At 37.0% G+C, this 16,317-nt stretch overlaps 1 protein-coding gene and 1 long non-coding RNA gene across 2 annotated transcripts in view; one reads left to right on the top strand and one right to left on the bottom strand.

Moving 5' to 3' along the window:
• Positions 1 to 5,167: 5,167 nt before the first annotated feature.
• LOC117282619 lies at positions 5,168 to 12,278 on the bottom strand. The gene is made up of 3 exons (XR_004513423.1): positions 12,154 to 12,278; positions 9,956 to 10,075; positions 5,168 to 5,196 (listed from the first exon to the last, which is right to left on the bottom strand). It is a non-coding gene; the product is annotated as an uncharacterized LOC117282619 (long non-coding RNA).
• An 872-nt stretch (positions 12,279 to 13,150) lies between these two features.
• LOC111868333 (putative surface protein SACOL0050) overlaps positions 13,151 to 16,317 on the top strand; it is an 8,454-nt gene continuing 5,287 nt past the window's right edge. Inside the window, exons 1-4 of the mRNA XM_033753009.1 lie at positions 13,151 to 13,199; positions 13,500 to 13,760; positions 13,932 to 14,063; positions 16,073 to 16,317. Of these exons, the coding sequence (XP_033608900.1) occupies positions 13,569 to 13,760; positions 13,932 to 14,063; positions 16,073 to 16,317 (569 nt within the window). The 5' untranslated portion in view covers positions 13,151 to 13,199; positions 13,500 to 13,568. The remainder of the gene's footprint in view (positions 13,200 to 13,499; positions 13,761 to 13,931; positions 14,064 to 16,072) is intronic.

The raw sequence follows: 16,317 nt of genomic DNA, 5'->3' as shown, positions 1-16,317 counted from the left end.
CATGCTCATTCCTTCTACTCTTTAGATGAATACTTCAATGTAAATAGAGAATGATGTAAAATTAAGTTATATTAATTTTTAAGCTAAAATTGCCTGTACTTATGTATGTAACCTTTTGACTTGTTCTGTATCCAAAGGTACTAACCTGCTTAGGATTTATAGAATGTAAATAAATTCAATTCAATTCAACAAGAAGTCTCACGCAGACATACTACATTAGCAGGCTGCAGGAAATTCAATGTTTTGCTATTTCTAACATAATTTCTTGTGCAATCTCTCTTTTGACATATTGAAAAGGTGTCTGATACTTGTCAAAAATGGCATTCTCTTGCTTTTAAAACTGTAAGCTATGTGACGTTAGGTAATTATATTGAAATTATTCCTAAATAATAAAGAGAATTAAATTTCCTTGTATCAAAATCTAATGTATATTTCTATTTTGAAGTGCGGCCCTGGACAATTATTTATAGGGCTGAGGTGCCCCTCTGCACAAGTTGAGTTTGACATGCCTGTTCTACAGTGTTATAAGCGGAAAGTTAGAAGGATGGCAGAGTGGGGGAACAGACCATACCCCTACTGTCCATAAGGATTCTTTGACCAGTATTGGATGATTGAACGCTGTATAGTCTAGCTACTGACAGCGTCGTAAAAAGACAACCCCCTCCCCTAAATTCATATCCTTGATAAAAATGTATTACTTTCTTCAATAGTTACTGTTGTTTAATAATGTCTGCCCACCTACGTCTTGGTCTTCCCAGTGGTCTCTTTCCTTCTAGCTTTCCCACCAATATCCTATATGCAGTCCTTTTCACCCCTTCGTGCTATACGCCCTGTACACCTCATCCTCCTTGACTTGATCATTTTAAATATACCTGGAGAAGAATACAAGTTACGAAGCTCCTCATTATGCAGTTTTCAACAACCTCCTGTCACTTCATCTCTCTTCGGTCCAAATATTCTCCTCAACAACCTGTTCTCAAACACCTTCAGTCTATTTTCCTTAATGTCAGAGACCAAGTTTCACACCCATACAAAACCACGGGCAAAATTATGGTTTTCTATATTATAATTTTTGCTTCTGCACAGCAGAGGAGAAAACAAAAGTTTCTGGAGTGAATGGTAGGAAGCATTACCCGAGTTCAGTATCCTCTTAACTTCCTCCTAAATCAGGTTTTGATTTGTTATCGTTGTTCCCAAATATCTGAACTGCACTACATTTTCAAAACATCTGTTTCCTATACTTATAGCATGATTTTGCCCCCCATTTTGGTGATGAGACAGAAACATATACTTAGTTTTCACTGTGTTTACTTCTAGACCAACCTCCTTACTTGCGTCAGTTAAAGTTTATTTGTTTTTCTTTATCGTATCTATATTATCAGCCTGCAGTTTCACATCATTGGCCAGACCAACAGCTGAAGTGACCAGTTTAATTTCAGTCCCGCTTGGTTTCTTTGGGCATTCCTAATAGCATATTCTAAAGCAAAGTTGAAAAGGAGTAGCAATAAAGCATCTCCTTGTTTTAGACCATTCTGGATAGGAAATTTATCAGACAAATGTTTACTTATACAGATTTTACTATACATTTCATTTAAACACATTTTAATCAGCCTAACTAGTTTCATATGTTGTTTGCTCACTGCCAGTCTTTCACTAACCTTTGCCACAACCAGGTAGTGGTCAGTATCACAATCTGCTTCCTTGAATGATGGGACATCAAGTATACTTGAGTGCCGTCTCCTGTCTATCAAAATATGCTAGATTTGATTGTGTATCTTCCCATCAGGAGATGTCCAAGTAAATTTATGGATGTTACAATGTGGGAACATTGTACTTTTGACAGTAAGATTTTTTGATGTGGCATAGTTTACTATCCTAACTCCATTTTTTTTTCCTTGGCACTACAGCCCCAGTGGGCCTCCATGAACTTCTCCGTTCACTTCGGTTTTTCTAGATCTTACACATTCAGTAGGACTCTTTGGGCGGGTGATCAGATCGTCACAAGGCCTCTACCTGTATACAAACACAGAAAAACGCACACACACAAACTAAACATCCATGCCCTGAGTGGGATTCGAACCCACCCCGGTTTCCAAGTGATGGAAGACAGTACATGCCTTAGACTGCTTGTCTACCGTGACCTGCACCCTAACTCCATTACCGATACTAATTTCATGCAAACTCTCATTCCCAATCGTTGGTTTGAAAATGTCTCTCTCCCTCCTTTGGCATTGAAATCTCCTAACAAAATTTTCATATTGTACTTCAGGAATTTATCAAATATATGATTTAGTTCTTCATAGAACCTGTCCTTTATGTTATCAATTTTATCTTCTGTTGGGGCGTGAACATTTATGATGATGATATCACACCAGCGATCTTTTAGTATTATATATTGTGACGTGTTGATATCCTATTACTAATGAACTCTTAACTGCTGTTACAATTCTCTTATGTACGAAAAAACCTGTACCTAATTCATGATCAGCCTCTAACAGAAATGAGTATCAAGAATGTTCCTGGAGGTAAAGGGCAACCAGCCTGGGTGTATGACTGACAACCTCACTGCCATTTCTAGAAAATGTGGGAGCCTCGACATCTCACAACTCTATGAGCACTCATTGACATGTTAGGTAGCTGTATGTTTCTTTCTAGTAATACTAAACTCTTGTTTAAGGAGTTAGAAGAGATTTCCACTAAATTTGAGGTTATGACTGGTGAAACACTGAATGAGAAATCGGACATATCACAAAATGGAGTAATGGTGAATTTAAAACATACAGAAATACTAGAAGGAACAGTGAACTAAAAGTATCAGATACATCATACCTTCCTCTCGCTACAAATAACAAATACGATATTCTATCAAATTTGATAGACCATACAACAAGCGAAGAAGATGCCTCATCCAGCCTCAAGGAAACCTACTCTGAACCAAAGTTGGAAGTAACAAATCTTGTTATGTGTGATAAAGAACCAATCCTAATTTCTGGTAACAATACAAAAGAGAAACAAATACCTGTAATAGTAAATGGTGGAACAGTAACTAACAAATATGACAATTTAATACCAGTTCCAAGTTTCATTCATAATAGCTTAAACAAAATAAATAACCTCAATTATAAGGAACTGAAGAATGAAGGGAAAGAAAATAATAATCATAATATAATAATACTAGGTGATAGTCACTCAAAGGGAACTGCAACTAAGATTGATGATTACCTAGGAAATAAATTTCAGGTTCATGGTATAGTGAAGCCAGGTGCAGGTATAGCTGACATAATAAGCCAATCTAGTAGAAAGTATAAGAACCTAACAAAAAAGGACGTAATTGTGATACAGGGTGGATCAAATGATATATATAGGAATAATGCAGAGGCTGCATTAATGTAGATCATGAAGTTCTGTAAGAATTTAAATAATACTAACATATTAGTGACAGACATTCCATCCAGATATGACCTAGTAAAGAATTCCACTGTGAACAAGGGAATTGAGGTCTTTAATCGAAAACTGAGGAAGGTACCAAACAACTTAAACATGTAACAATATTAGAGCCTAGATTAAACAGAGAAATGTTCACACAACATGGGCTACATCTAAATAGATCAGGAAAGTATTTAATAGCCAAACAAATAGCAAGGGAAATCTACAGACTAACAGAGGAAAAAATTATCAATGTAATTAGCCTGAAATGGAAACTAGAGACAAGGGTGAACTTAGCAACAATAAATACTTCATACACAGGTTATGACAATATCAAAGAACAACAAAATCATCCTACTAGTAGTAATAAAACATATAATGAGCATAAGGTTATACTAACACAAAGATACCCTACTAGATCTAGAAAGCTGCCTACACCAGAGAGGGGCGGTTTTTTGTGAGAGACCTACACCTAAACTTAATTAATAATGATGGTAATAATAACGCTACTAATCTGTTAAATAATAGTAATGCTAGTCTAAGAGAAGTTCAGTATACAAATAAATTATACTCTACAAATAATAAATGTAACAGTAAAAAGAATGAAGACATTAAGGACTTATTTATGATTTTTCACCAAAAAACTAGGGGTCTAAAAGGTAAAACTGAAGAACTTATGATTTCCTTACATAATCAACTACCAAATGTAATCTGTTTATCGGAGCATCATATGACTGACCATGAAATTGATGCTGTGCATATTCCAATGTACAAACTAGGTGCTAAATTTTGTAGGAAAAAACTAAAAAATGGCGCTGTATGTATATATATCCAACAAGATCTAAAATTTATGAATATAAATTTACAAAAATATTGTAAGGAACAAGATTTGGAAATTGCAGCCATTCAAACAAGAATAAACAAACATAAGATAATGATCTGTAGTATTTATAGAGCCCCATCTGGTAATTTTGATATATTTCTTAATAAACTTGATTCTATATTGAACTCTTTTTTCAGTCATAATCTAGAATTCATAATATGTGGTGATAAAAACATAAACTACATGAAAACTAGCAATCAACGAACCAATTAGAGGACATGTTAAATACTTATAATCTCAGGGATACAGTAAATTTTCCTACAAGAATCACTAATAACTCAGCTACCTTGATTGACATTTTCATTGTCAATAGAAGGAGTTATGACATAAAACCATGCATAAATGGACTATCAGATCATGATGCCCAACTCATCATACTTAATAACATCTCGGTATCTAATAAGACTTCTAAGATTAACTATACTAGAAACATTAATAACATCACTATAATGGATTTTCAATATTTACTAAGTCTCGATTCTTGGGAAAACATTTTTAGTAATAATAATGTTAACATCATGTTTAATAACTACAATAATGCCAACAAGCTGGAACGCATCAAGCAGAGGTTTGCGGCCCTTTGTTTTAAACATTTCTTTCCTCAAGTTCATTACAATTATTCTCTTGCTCTTGAGCAGTTAAAATTGCATACTTTACGTACTAGGAGACATTGCCTTGGTGCTCTCTTTCTTATTCAAGTTCATTTTGGCTCTACATTCTGCCCTTCTGTCCTGGAAATTGTTGGTCTCCAAGTTCCTGCTCGGTATATCAGAGATTTTGCATTGTTCAATGTTTGCTCCTTATTTAAAAATGGTCCTTCTGCTAGATGCGCAGCAGCTGCTAATGTTGTCTGCAGAGATGCTGACGTATTCGGAGCCAGGAATGTTCTACCCAAACAAATTTTAAATATAGTATAACTGTTAGTATTTTTATTATTTGCATGTCCAGTAAAACAAAATGAATTACGTATTATTATTATTATCCTCTGAAAATTTATACTATTCATTTCTTAATTAATTATTTATGTTTCATTCCTCAATTCTTAATAACACTTAGTTTAATGATAATGAAATTATTATTACTGTTATAATTATCAGTTATTTGTTTGTTTGTTTGTTTGTTTGTTTGTTTACTTTTATTCATTATTATTTCTTCCAAGTACTTACCTGTAATTTGTATTTGACTTTTAATAAGTTTGTCTATAATATAATTACATTCATCTGCACTGTGCTGTGTCTGTAATTGGCCCTGTGGCTGTTGACTCGGCACATTAATAATAAAGAATTGAATTGAACTGAATAACTTTCACAATACCTATCCAAGATGCTTCCATGCTTGCTTCTCAAAAAAACGAACTAGACACAAAATTAACCATAATAAATGGATCACTACAGGTATAAGAAAATCATGTAACAGCTTATTAAGTAGAGACAGTAATGATATTAATCTCAAAATTTATTTTAAACAATATTGTAAAATATTAGCCAATGTTATTTTAGCTGCCAAAAAATTACACTATTGCAAAATTATTGCTAATTCTAACAATAAAATAAGAAGGACATGGAAAATAATAAATGAAGAAAATGGAAAAATAAAACAAGACAAAGATATTTATTCTATAATGACAGATAATAAAATAATAAAGAACCAAAACAGAATTGCTGATGTTTATAATAACTATTTCATATCTATTGCGGATTCCGCTAGATTAAATAATACTAATCCCATTAATCCAAGTATAACTAATCCCTCCACCTATTTAACAAATTTATTTAAAAGACCCTTTACCAAAATGAGCTGGCAGTATACCTCCACACACAAAATCAAGAAAATTATAAAAACGATAAAGACTAAAGATTCTTTTGGGTATGATGAGATCTCCAGTAGAATAATAAAACAAAGTGCTCCATTTATAATTTCTCCTTTGACATAATATTTGTAATGTGATCCTGCATTCTGGTGTATTTCCAGAAAGATTAAAATTTGCCATAATCAAACCTTGCTTTAAGAAAGGCAACACAAAAGAAGTTTCCAACTACAGGCCTATATCACTGTTAACTTCCTTTTCAAAAATTATAGAAAAACTTATGTATTCAAGGCTAATCACTCATATTGAAGCAAACAGTATCTTGGCCCTCGAACAATATGGATTTAGGACACATTCGTCTATGGAGAAGGCAGCATTTTCATTGATTAACAGTATCTCCACAGCTATGAATAATAAGCAAATTATGGGAGGCATTTTTTGCGACCTACAAAAGGCCTTTGATTGTGCAAACCACGGAATTCTATTGGATAAACTTGAATTTTATGGAGTACATGGTATTTTTAAAACACTAATTGAATCTTATTTGACTGACAGACAGCAAAGAGTTGCTCTGGGCCATACAACTGATAGTGATAATTCATCTAGATGGGAGAAAGTAAAATGTGGAGTACCACAGGGCTCGATTCTGGGTCCTCTGCTTTTCTTGCTATACATAAATGATCTTCCCAAAACGATAAATACAGATAATAACATAGTATTATATGCAGATGATACTAGTATCATAATAACAGAACCCAATAAATTAAGCTATAAAATAAATCTTAACCAAACTTTTAAAGATATAAACACCTGGTTTAAGGCTAATTTACTTACTCTAAATTTCAATAAAACTCAATGTATGGAGTTTAGAACCATGAAACGCTACGATACAGAGACCTACATCAGTTATGAACAGAAACGTATAACAAGTGCAACAGTAACTATGTTCCTTGGTTTAACCATTGATGATGTTTTATCTTGGCAACAGCGTATAAATCTGATGATCAGTAGACTAACTTCTACATGTTATGCGCTGCACGACATTAAATATATAGTTAACTTTCCAACACTAAGGCCAATCTACTTTGCCTGTGTTCACTCTTTCATAAGTTATGGCATAATTTTCTGGGGTAACTCCTTTCATGCCAAGAAAGTGTTTGTCTTACAAAAGAAAATCATTAGAATCATAACAAACACTAAACCTTGGGATTTTTGTAGGAATATCTTTAACCAATTGGAAATAATGACATTATATTCACTATATATATTCATTACTTCTCTTCATAATAAATAACAAACATATATTCAATTCCAATAATGAGATTCACGAATATGTAACTCGAACCCATGATGACTTACATGTTCCTGCTGTGAAAACAGCAACATTTAATAATGGAACATACATAACAGTCATCAAAGTGTACAATCACCTCCCTAAGTCAATAAAGACCTTAGCCACTAATGTTAAAAGTTTTAAATCTGCACTGAAGAGGTTCTTAAGTCAACATTCTTTTTACTCAATGAATGAATATTATCAGTATACCGAAGAGAAGGATGTATAGTCCATCTACTATTTAAATGGTTAATTTAATTTCTATCCTGTATAAGAATTATTTTTAACAACTAATACTAAATACAAGGTATTAATAATAGTATTTTACGTTTGTACCTATGGAATTTTTATTATATACTAATTTTTCAATTTTACGAATTGTATATAATAGACTGCTATCGAATTGTATATGTTATGATTTAGTTTTTACAACATGATTGTGACACTGATAACTATTTACCTGCATCAGTTATTGCAGTACATAGAGTAATCTGACATGTTCTACATCCTAGGCACATTGTGACCAGAGAGGATTCATGGAATTTTAAAATAAACGAATGAGTGAATGAATGAATGAATGAATGAACACCTCGGTAATTTTTATCCGCTTGTCTAGTTATGAACTTCCCTACTAAACATTTCAGTACCTCTGAGGTACTGATTCCAATTCACACCCTTGGGCCATAGTCACACACTGCAAGCAGAACACCTGATACAAACAAGTGAACTGCAGAAGTGCGCCACAGTCATGTTTGCCCCAATTGGATGTTGTTTCATCGATATCTCACTCCATGTCATTCAGTTCCAGATATATATCAGTGTGACAGTATCCTGCCCTGTATTTGTATTGGAAAGTCAATTGTAAGACAAGAGTAGATAAGGGTAAATATAAACAGGATACAATGCAAAACTTTTACATTTATTTGACACAGCCTGATACAGTCAGCACGTTGCAGGTGAAGCACAGTATATGCCTGCAGGACACACAGGTGGGCCAACTGTGCTGGATGTCTGCTCCCCTCATTCTGTTGGTATTGCATATTATGAGTATATGGAATTACTTTTATTATCCTCATCATAATTGTTATTTGTCAGCACTGCTGTTGCCCTCATTGCCACAGATTTCCTTACAAAGTAAACCGGATTCGACATTCCTTCCCCAGTGATTTCTTTGTTAAGCAACCATAAATATGCCCACATTTCACATGTTCACTGCTGTTTATTTGCCTGGCAACAATTTAATGCATAAAGCCATTACTGGGAGTAGCCACTTAGCTCGTCATATTACAAAACTGGTCGAAGTGAATGTACTGTTGTGACATGTCTGCTGAAAGCCAGAATTGTGAAGCCGACAGAGATAGCCGTTGTTAGCAAATGACTCTGCAAACACGTCAGTTGCCACTCAATGTCACAGCAACAGTCAGATGATTGCCACAACAGACACTCAAGCAAAAAAGAGAAGCTGTGGGAATAGGTGTTTTCTGTGCGGTCCGTGAAGAGACCATATAAGGAGGAGCGATCAACAGAGGATGTAGCATGAGGGATATGGCTATGGTCCAGTTGAAAAAAAAAACTATGGTCGCGAGTCTTGAGGTGATTGGCACCAAGATGAACTGATTGTCGGTAAACCACCAGTTGTAAATTAGCTTTGTCTTTTACTTTGAAGCGATTATGCTTTTAGCTTGAATTAAGGAGATGTTGGGTTCGAGTTCTGGCCAGTGCTTCAACTATCCTAACTGCCATTTCCATAAATTTCTTCAGTCTGTCCAGGAAATACTGTATTTATACTTTAAAATATGCCACGACCATTTCCTTCCACATCTTTCCAAATAATTGCTCACTCTCACCTAGTCATTGCTACTTATAATCTCAGATGTCGGCAGCATCACTGAACAAACGGCATGTAAATATAAATATTAAAACCTTGGTAGTTGAAAAAGCTCCCAGTTTATCATGCACGGTGTCAGATGGTCTGCCTTCATAAACAATGCCGTTGTTTGGACGCAGTAACAAACATGGACATGCCTAGTAGCCAGAACAATGAGAATAAAGGTAAAGCAGGTCATAATGCTGCCTGCATTTGTGTGCATCACATTGCCTGCTAGCAAAGACATATATCAACACAACACTGCTGCTTCCCCATGCATTCTAATTTCACGCACGACCATATGCCAAAGTTCTTGCACGTGATCTACTTACATATAATCGGGAGGCCCAAAGAAGTATAAAATATACTGCCATGTTGTTCTAAGATGTCTGAAATCATTCAGTCTTCAACTTCTAAGGTCTGGAGTGCTGATGTGATGGACAATATGGTGGTAAAATTTCAAACTTATTTGGGTCACCTGGACTCATTAACTAGAATCCAGTTTAGTCTGACATTTTCTAGCTGGGCAGGCAAGAACTCTTATTTGACATCCTGAGGTCTCAGGGACTAAACATTGTACCATATTCCTACTGCGACTTGACATGAACATGGACCAGAGTGGTTATACTGGAAACCTACCTTTAATACAACTAGGTTTCAATGGACATTCCTCCTTGTTGCACAGAACTCGTTCCATTACACAACAGTATTCCGTAGCACAGTCGAATGACGCTCAAGTTACTGACGAACAGGCAGTAACTGCAAATGATAGATAAGTTCTGATATCAGAAACTGAGGTCACACATGCTATTTGTGTTCTTTGTATTGAACTTAAATCAATGGAGCTGAGCTAAGAAACCGCTATTCACTCAGCTACTCAAGAATTTCCCCAAATTTTATAGAACCCGTAGGTTCATTATCGTGTTCAAAAGAGCCCTCCACTGGTCCCTATGAATCAAATGGATCCAGCCCATACTATCCCATCCCATTTCTATAAGATCCAATTAAACATTATCCTTCCACCTGCGCCCAGGTCTTACTAATGATGTTTTTGCTTCTTGCTTTCACACAAGATCCTGTATGTATTCCTCTTCTCTCCCATTCGTGCTACATGCCCTGCTCATCACCTCCTTCTTGACTTTAATTATATTTGAAGAAGAGTACAAATTACAACACTCCTCATTAAACAGTTTTCTCAAACCTCCTGTTACCTAACCTCTCTTCGGTCCAAATATTCTCAACACCCTCAGTCTATGTTCCTCCCTTAATGTCAGAGACCAAGTTTCAAGCCCACAGAGAAACACAGGCACAGGACTGCATTTAATAATATATTAAAAGCAATAACATTATTAAAGAACTTTGAACTCATGATCCTGAAACATACTCATGTTTCCAAATTCATTATTAAAGATAATAATGTGGACAAAATAATAAAATAACTGAAAGAATATACCCATAATAATAAAACAGATGAAAAACATACCCAGAATAATAAAACAGCTGAATAAAATATGTAAATACTATTAACTATTAACCTCCTACCTAAGAAATAGATAATAAAATTAACTGCAAAATACACAGTGAATCCTGCTATCAATTCTGCACCTCACTGTTTCATATTGAAGCAGATAAACTGAACATTTCAAGTCAAGTGTAAAGTAATGGCACTTCAATCTTACCTGCACCATGTGAGTTAGGAAACAATTTCCTATACAATTCTGAATAGAAATATAATCACTTCAAGATAAAGCACAGAATGAACTCTGACCATCGTCTGAAAGTGATGTTCTAATATACAGAGATGAAATACACATGTCTGCAAAGCAGAGAAGAGATGAAGCAAAAGTTCTGAGCTAGTTTCTTGTACAGTCTCTGACTGCAGATGATCATGATGTAATCAACACAGTACTGAGTACCTAAATAATGAGACAAAAGCAAATGAATGCATGGTAGTTTCTGTTTTTGCACTCCAGGTGCTTGTCACAAGGGTGACAACTTATGAAATATCTGACGATGCTCACATGAGCAGCTGCCACAGATATTCTTCCATTAGTTCAATAACTGCTCCACGAGTAGGTATGAGCAGGATGTTCTAAGGNTTGCTTTCCCAAACTTATGAATTATCTGATGATGCTCACATGGGCAACTGCCACAGATATTCTTCCATTAGTTCAATAACTGCTCCATGAGTAGGTATGGGCAGGACGTTCCAAGGCAAAAATGAAGAAGTGTTACTTTCCTAATGACTTACTGATATGCCACGATTTGCATCTTCCTCTCTGTGCCTGACCGTTTCACTCTTCAACCTGTTTGCTTGCTTACACCACCAAGGAATGTAAATTCTTGTGAGACCATGTGCATGGATAGGAATATGTGTTACAGGGAATAGCATCAGTGTGTTGTTTACGTGAGAAATACATCGTATTGTCTCTGTGATTTATAACTGAGGGCAAGGGATTCAATGAAGAGACAGGATGATGTGGGAATGATTGCGAAGCAGAATCGGAGTCAATGGACCGACACTCTGTTCAGGTGTAATCTTCCACGTGTAGTGAAATTACTTTCCAAGAAATGTCTGCTGCACAAATATTCTTTTGCAGCAGTCTAGCAGAATCAATGTTGCAGAATATTACAACTTTTTCCGCCCATACCACAGCCCTCTAAAAGTGTAATAAACTGTCTCAAAACCTCGAAATTATTCATCAGTAAACATTACAAACATGGTGCACGTGCTAAATTTTGAGGTTATGTTGATAAAATGAACGCACACTTTATTTCTTCCTTGGATTAAATAACACGTAATAAAGCCACTGACCCATGAATTAAAACAGACATACCGTCGTGGATCCTGCACAAGTTCTGCTCCGCATATACAGATTGTAGTTATGCATGGAAAACCTGCATTACGGCTTTATTGTGAGTTTCAAGTCTAGTACAAATAACCTAGAAAACAGTTTCATAGTTCTCATTCTGACCGTTAGATGGTAGTACACAAACTACTGCTGTGGGTGTTGGAGGAGAGAACAATTTATTAAATAATCACGATATGTTTTTATTTTTATTCCGAGATATTGCTTATAGTGATTTTTGCGAGCATCAGGATAATATTCTTTTTCGAGTGTCACATATCTAAATTCACAAGTTTCCTAAGAAAATTTTTATTCGGCCTTATGTAAACAGATTTCGTTTCTATGGCTACGTTTATATTATCATTGCCATCTTGTGTCCCTCAAAGAAAAATAGTTTATATGTGAACTCATCAATTGCTGCCCGTAAAAAGAAGCGAGGGGAAAAGTAAAAAAAATAAGTTCTGGGAAAAACTAACGGCATTATTTCCTTTGATACGACATGGACCGCATAGAAAATGAGGCGTGCAAAAATCCTTCTACTGTTGCATGTGTATTCGTTGTCGTGGGAACCTATTTACTAACCCGAAGCCTAGCAACAAGGAGATATGCAGACAACAAAATGATCTCACAAGCCTACTTGTACTTCTGTACTTTCCTAACTACGTATGCTAAGTTCCAGCTTGTATTACTGCGTGTAACACTGTTGCTATAGGTACGGGCTGCTTGGTAAACGATATCTGGCCTGAAGAAAGCAGTCTTCTGGGATTTGGCACCGTGTATATGTGGCCTATTGCGTAACCGCCCGCAACAACAGTAGAACAACGTCGTTCCACCCCTCCACCCGCAGTGACGTGGAAGGTGAGTCATCGCACCGCCCCTCACCCCCAACGCGGTTACGTGGACCGCTACCTACCGTGACGTGGCCGGTCACAGCGAAAGATATAAAAAAGCAGGCTGAGCAGTAGGAGGTCATTAGGTCATTAGTTTGTGATCAGGAGTGACACAGGTACAACGTAGCCGCCGCCGACGTTATTGTAAGTGTATAATACAGTGACACTTATATAGCTCCCGTACTTTGAATACGTGTAGACTACTGAGGACTGTGTGAAGAGATTTGTGCATAGGGTTTGTAAATTGTGTAAACCGGTAACAGTGTGATAATTAATTGTAGCCAAGACTTGTAGGTTGTTAACTAAACCAATTAACAACCCGAACGGCGTCTTCAGTGGCAAAACACGTTACACTGGTGTCAATACTTTCATATTCATCAGACTTCAACTAATTAATTTCCTGATTTCAGATAGCTTAATCGTGATGTATTTCCTTTGTTACAGCATTCAACTGGCATTTCAACCTATCGCAAGCGAAGATTGTGTACGTAATAACGTGAAAGAACCACGGAAATGTCTGTTAACATAGGTCTTTCTGGTTTGGAAATGGAACGTGGTACGGAAAGCATTCATGCGTGTTTTCCGGCCGAAATGGAAGGTGACAACTGCTCTCCTCGTGACGAAGTCCGAGAGAGCAGAAAACAGGCCCGAGACTCGTCCATCAGCGGCTGCTTCGGGTGGGTCCGAAAGTGGATATGCATTAAAGTAAGCAGATTTCAGACATGTTCATACTGAAACTAAAAAGACAGATTATCATGTTGACTGAAACATGCCTGTCTGACAAATTTTGGAAGTAAGAATTTTATAGAACTCATAAGCGGTCTTGCCAATTAAAATATGAACTGAAGCCTTGATAAAATTCGTTGCCTCTTTCAGAATGACTTGGATAGTGATGAAGATTTTTATGAGAGGAAATGCCCAGACAACACGGGAGAGTGCACAGAAGACTCCCGAGACTCGTCCACCGGCGGGTGCTTCGAGTGCATCCGAAAATGGGTATGTGAGAAGGTAAGCAGACTTCAGACTTGTTCATACTGAAATTAAAAAAAGATTATCATGCTGATTGAAAAATGTGTTTCTAGCAAATTGTCAAATTAGATATGTTGTAGATATTTTTACGTATATGAGTAGTCACATGGAAACCGGTTTTGGTGACTCGTTTATTGACCACTTTAACACATGTTTCGTGACTAAACTTAATAATAGCGCCATCGCTGATCTCCACACTTTACACATCACTAGAATCCGCGCTAAATGTATTCCACACCGCAGTGTCTACACTAGCCGTTTTCGGATAATGGCTTCTAACAGTGGAGATTCTTCAGCTTCCACGTTAAGGTCATTCCCGGATGGCCACTGTCTCACAACTGAACTTAGCTACATGTTAAACTTCTGCTGGCCCTCAATAGCACAGTGATCCTTGGTTTAGAGTCCCACAGTACTCTTTTCCATATTTTATGTCAAAGTCAAAGTGAATTTAACACTGGCGGTCCTCCTTTCAGAGTCCTTAAGTAACGTCCCGCTTCTAACCACTAAGAAATCGCAGTTTTTCTCTTGTTGCGTGCGTGTACGAGTATAATGAGGCCGTTACCAAGCAACGGCCGCTGTTTACAGAGTCGTCGTTTGTGACCAGACCATAGGCCACAACATTATATGAAATTTATAAAATAATTAGAAACAAAATAAAAATAAATTATTTACATCTAATACGAATTTGATAAGATAACAGACTTGCAGCACACCTTGAAGACATCGTATTAGTGCAAGGCTTGAATGCGAGAGACCTACCTGATATACTGCATACCGCATTGTAATATTAGCATTCATAATTAGTGTGTGAGGTTGTGGGTGTTATTTATCTGAGGATAATGGATAATGGCATATTCTTATGTACTCGTGAATGGAACACCGTTGCATCTTGGCACGGGTACACGCAACAAAGAAATAAGTACTGTCACATATTCCTGATTGGTGTGAATAATTATAATGGGTTCTGGATTAGATGAATAGAATTATTAGACACTCACGAGGGGGTACGCGGTAGCGTAGTTGGTTGAGGCAGTATGCTACGAGCAGGGAGGTCGCGGGTTCAAGTCCCGATGAGTTCATTGGATTTTTTCAATTGACCTAATCATTCCAGCCGCACTGTGGCCCTGGGGTCGACTCATCCTCTAACAGAAATGAGTACTAGGAATATTCTTGGGGGTAAAGGGCCGCCGGCACGTAAGGCTGACAATCTTTCCGCCATCTATGAGCCGATTGTCTAGAAAATGTGGGAACCTCAACATCTCACAACCCTATGGGCCTCCACGGCCTGTTACAGGGATACCTTTACTTTTTTTTTTTTTTTTGCTTTTTTTGCTAGACACTCACGCGTCGTAACTACAAATAATTATAACACTCTAAATATTACTGTCACTATAACACACAAAAGGAAGTCTTCAACATCTCCTTGCTAGTCGTTGCTTGGTAATGAATCTTATCTGCTTAAACTTTCAACTATTGAACTGCCTTCTGAATTTCCTTATGAATGACTTTCTGAATGCCTTGAACGACGTCTGTCTAACAAAATCACGAATCCACTGACTTTTGTAACTACCACGCGGTCACCAGAAGTCACCACGTTCAAGGGTTCCATTACTGTTTTCGAGGAATCGGTTGTCTCAGAATCTTGTGTTAATTTGGGAAACGATTTCATCTCCCCAAGCGTGTTCGTTGTCACGAAACTTTTTGCAACCATTACTTGTCTAGCAATGGATAATATTCATTTCTGCAATCATTCCGGTTTTTAGGAAGTGTTCAACAAGCCATGGCCTAGCATATGATCATATTCGTCACAATACAATGCATGTGTGTAGGTGTGTGAAGCATTTAGCCGTGGTGTAATTGTTCAAATCGAAGAAAATTCACTATGAATATTAATTCTGTGATGCCGCAAACTATTCTTGAATCACGCAATATCGACGGTGATTAAGCCACTTAGCTACACGTTCCTGAAACCACTATGATATGTTCAGTTTCCCAGGAGCCTCGTAAAAGAACAAGAGACCCTGACAGCACAGCGCCCTGTGACGCCTGTGGCGGTGACAGCAGAGCGACCTGTGACGGCAACAGAACAGCGCCCTGAGACGCCTGTAACGGCGACAGAACAGCTACCTGTGACGGTGACAGCCCAGCGCCCTGTGACAGCAACAGAACAGGGCCCTGTGACGCCTGTGGCGGTGACAGCACAGCGCCCTGTGACGCCTGTGGCGGTGACAGC

Source organism: Cryptotermes secundus, unplaced genomic scaffold (genome assembly GCF_002891405.2).
Source record: "Cryptotermes secundus unplaced genomic scaffold, Csec_1.0 scaffold1368, whole genome shotgun sequence".
Lineage (NCBI taxonomy): Eukaryota > Metazoa > Arthropoda > Insecta > Blattodea > Kalotermitidae > Cryptotermes > Cryptotermes secundus.
The sequence above is the reverse complement of the archived record's forward strand: the minus strand, read 5'-3'. Positions and strand labels throughout refer to the sequence as shown.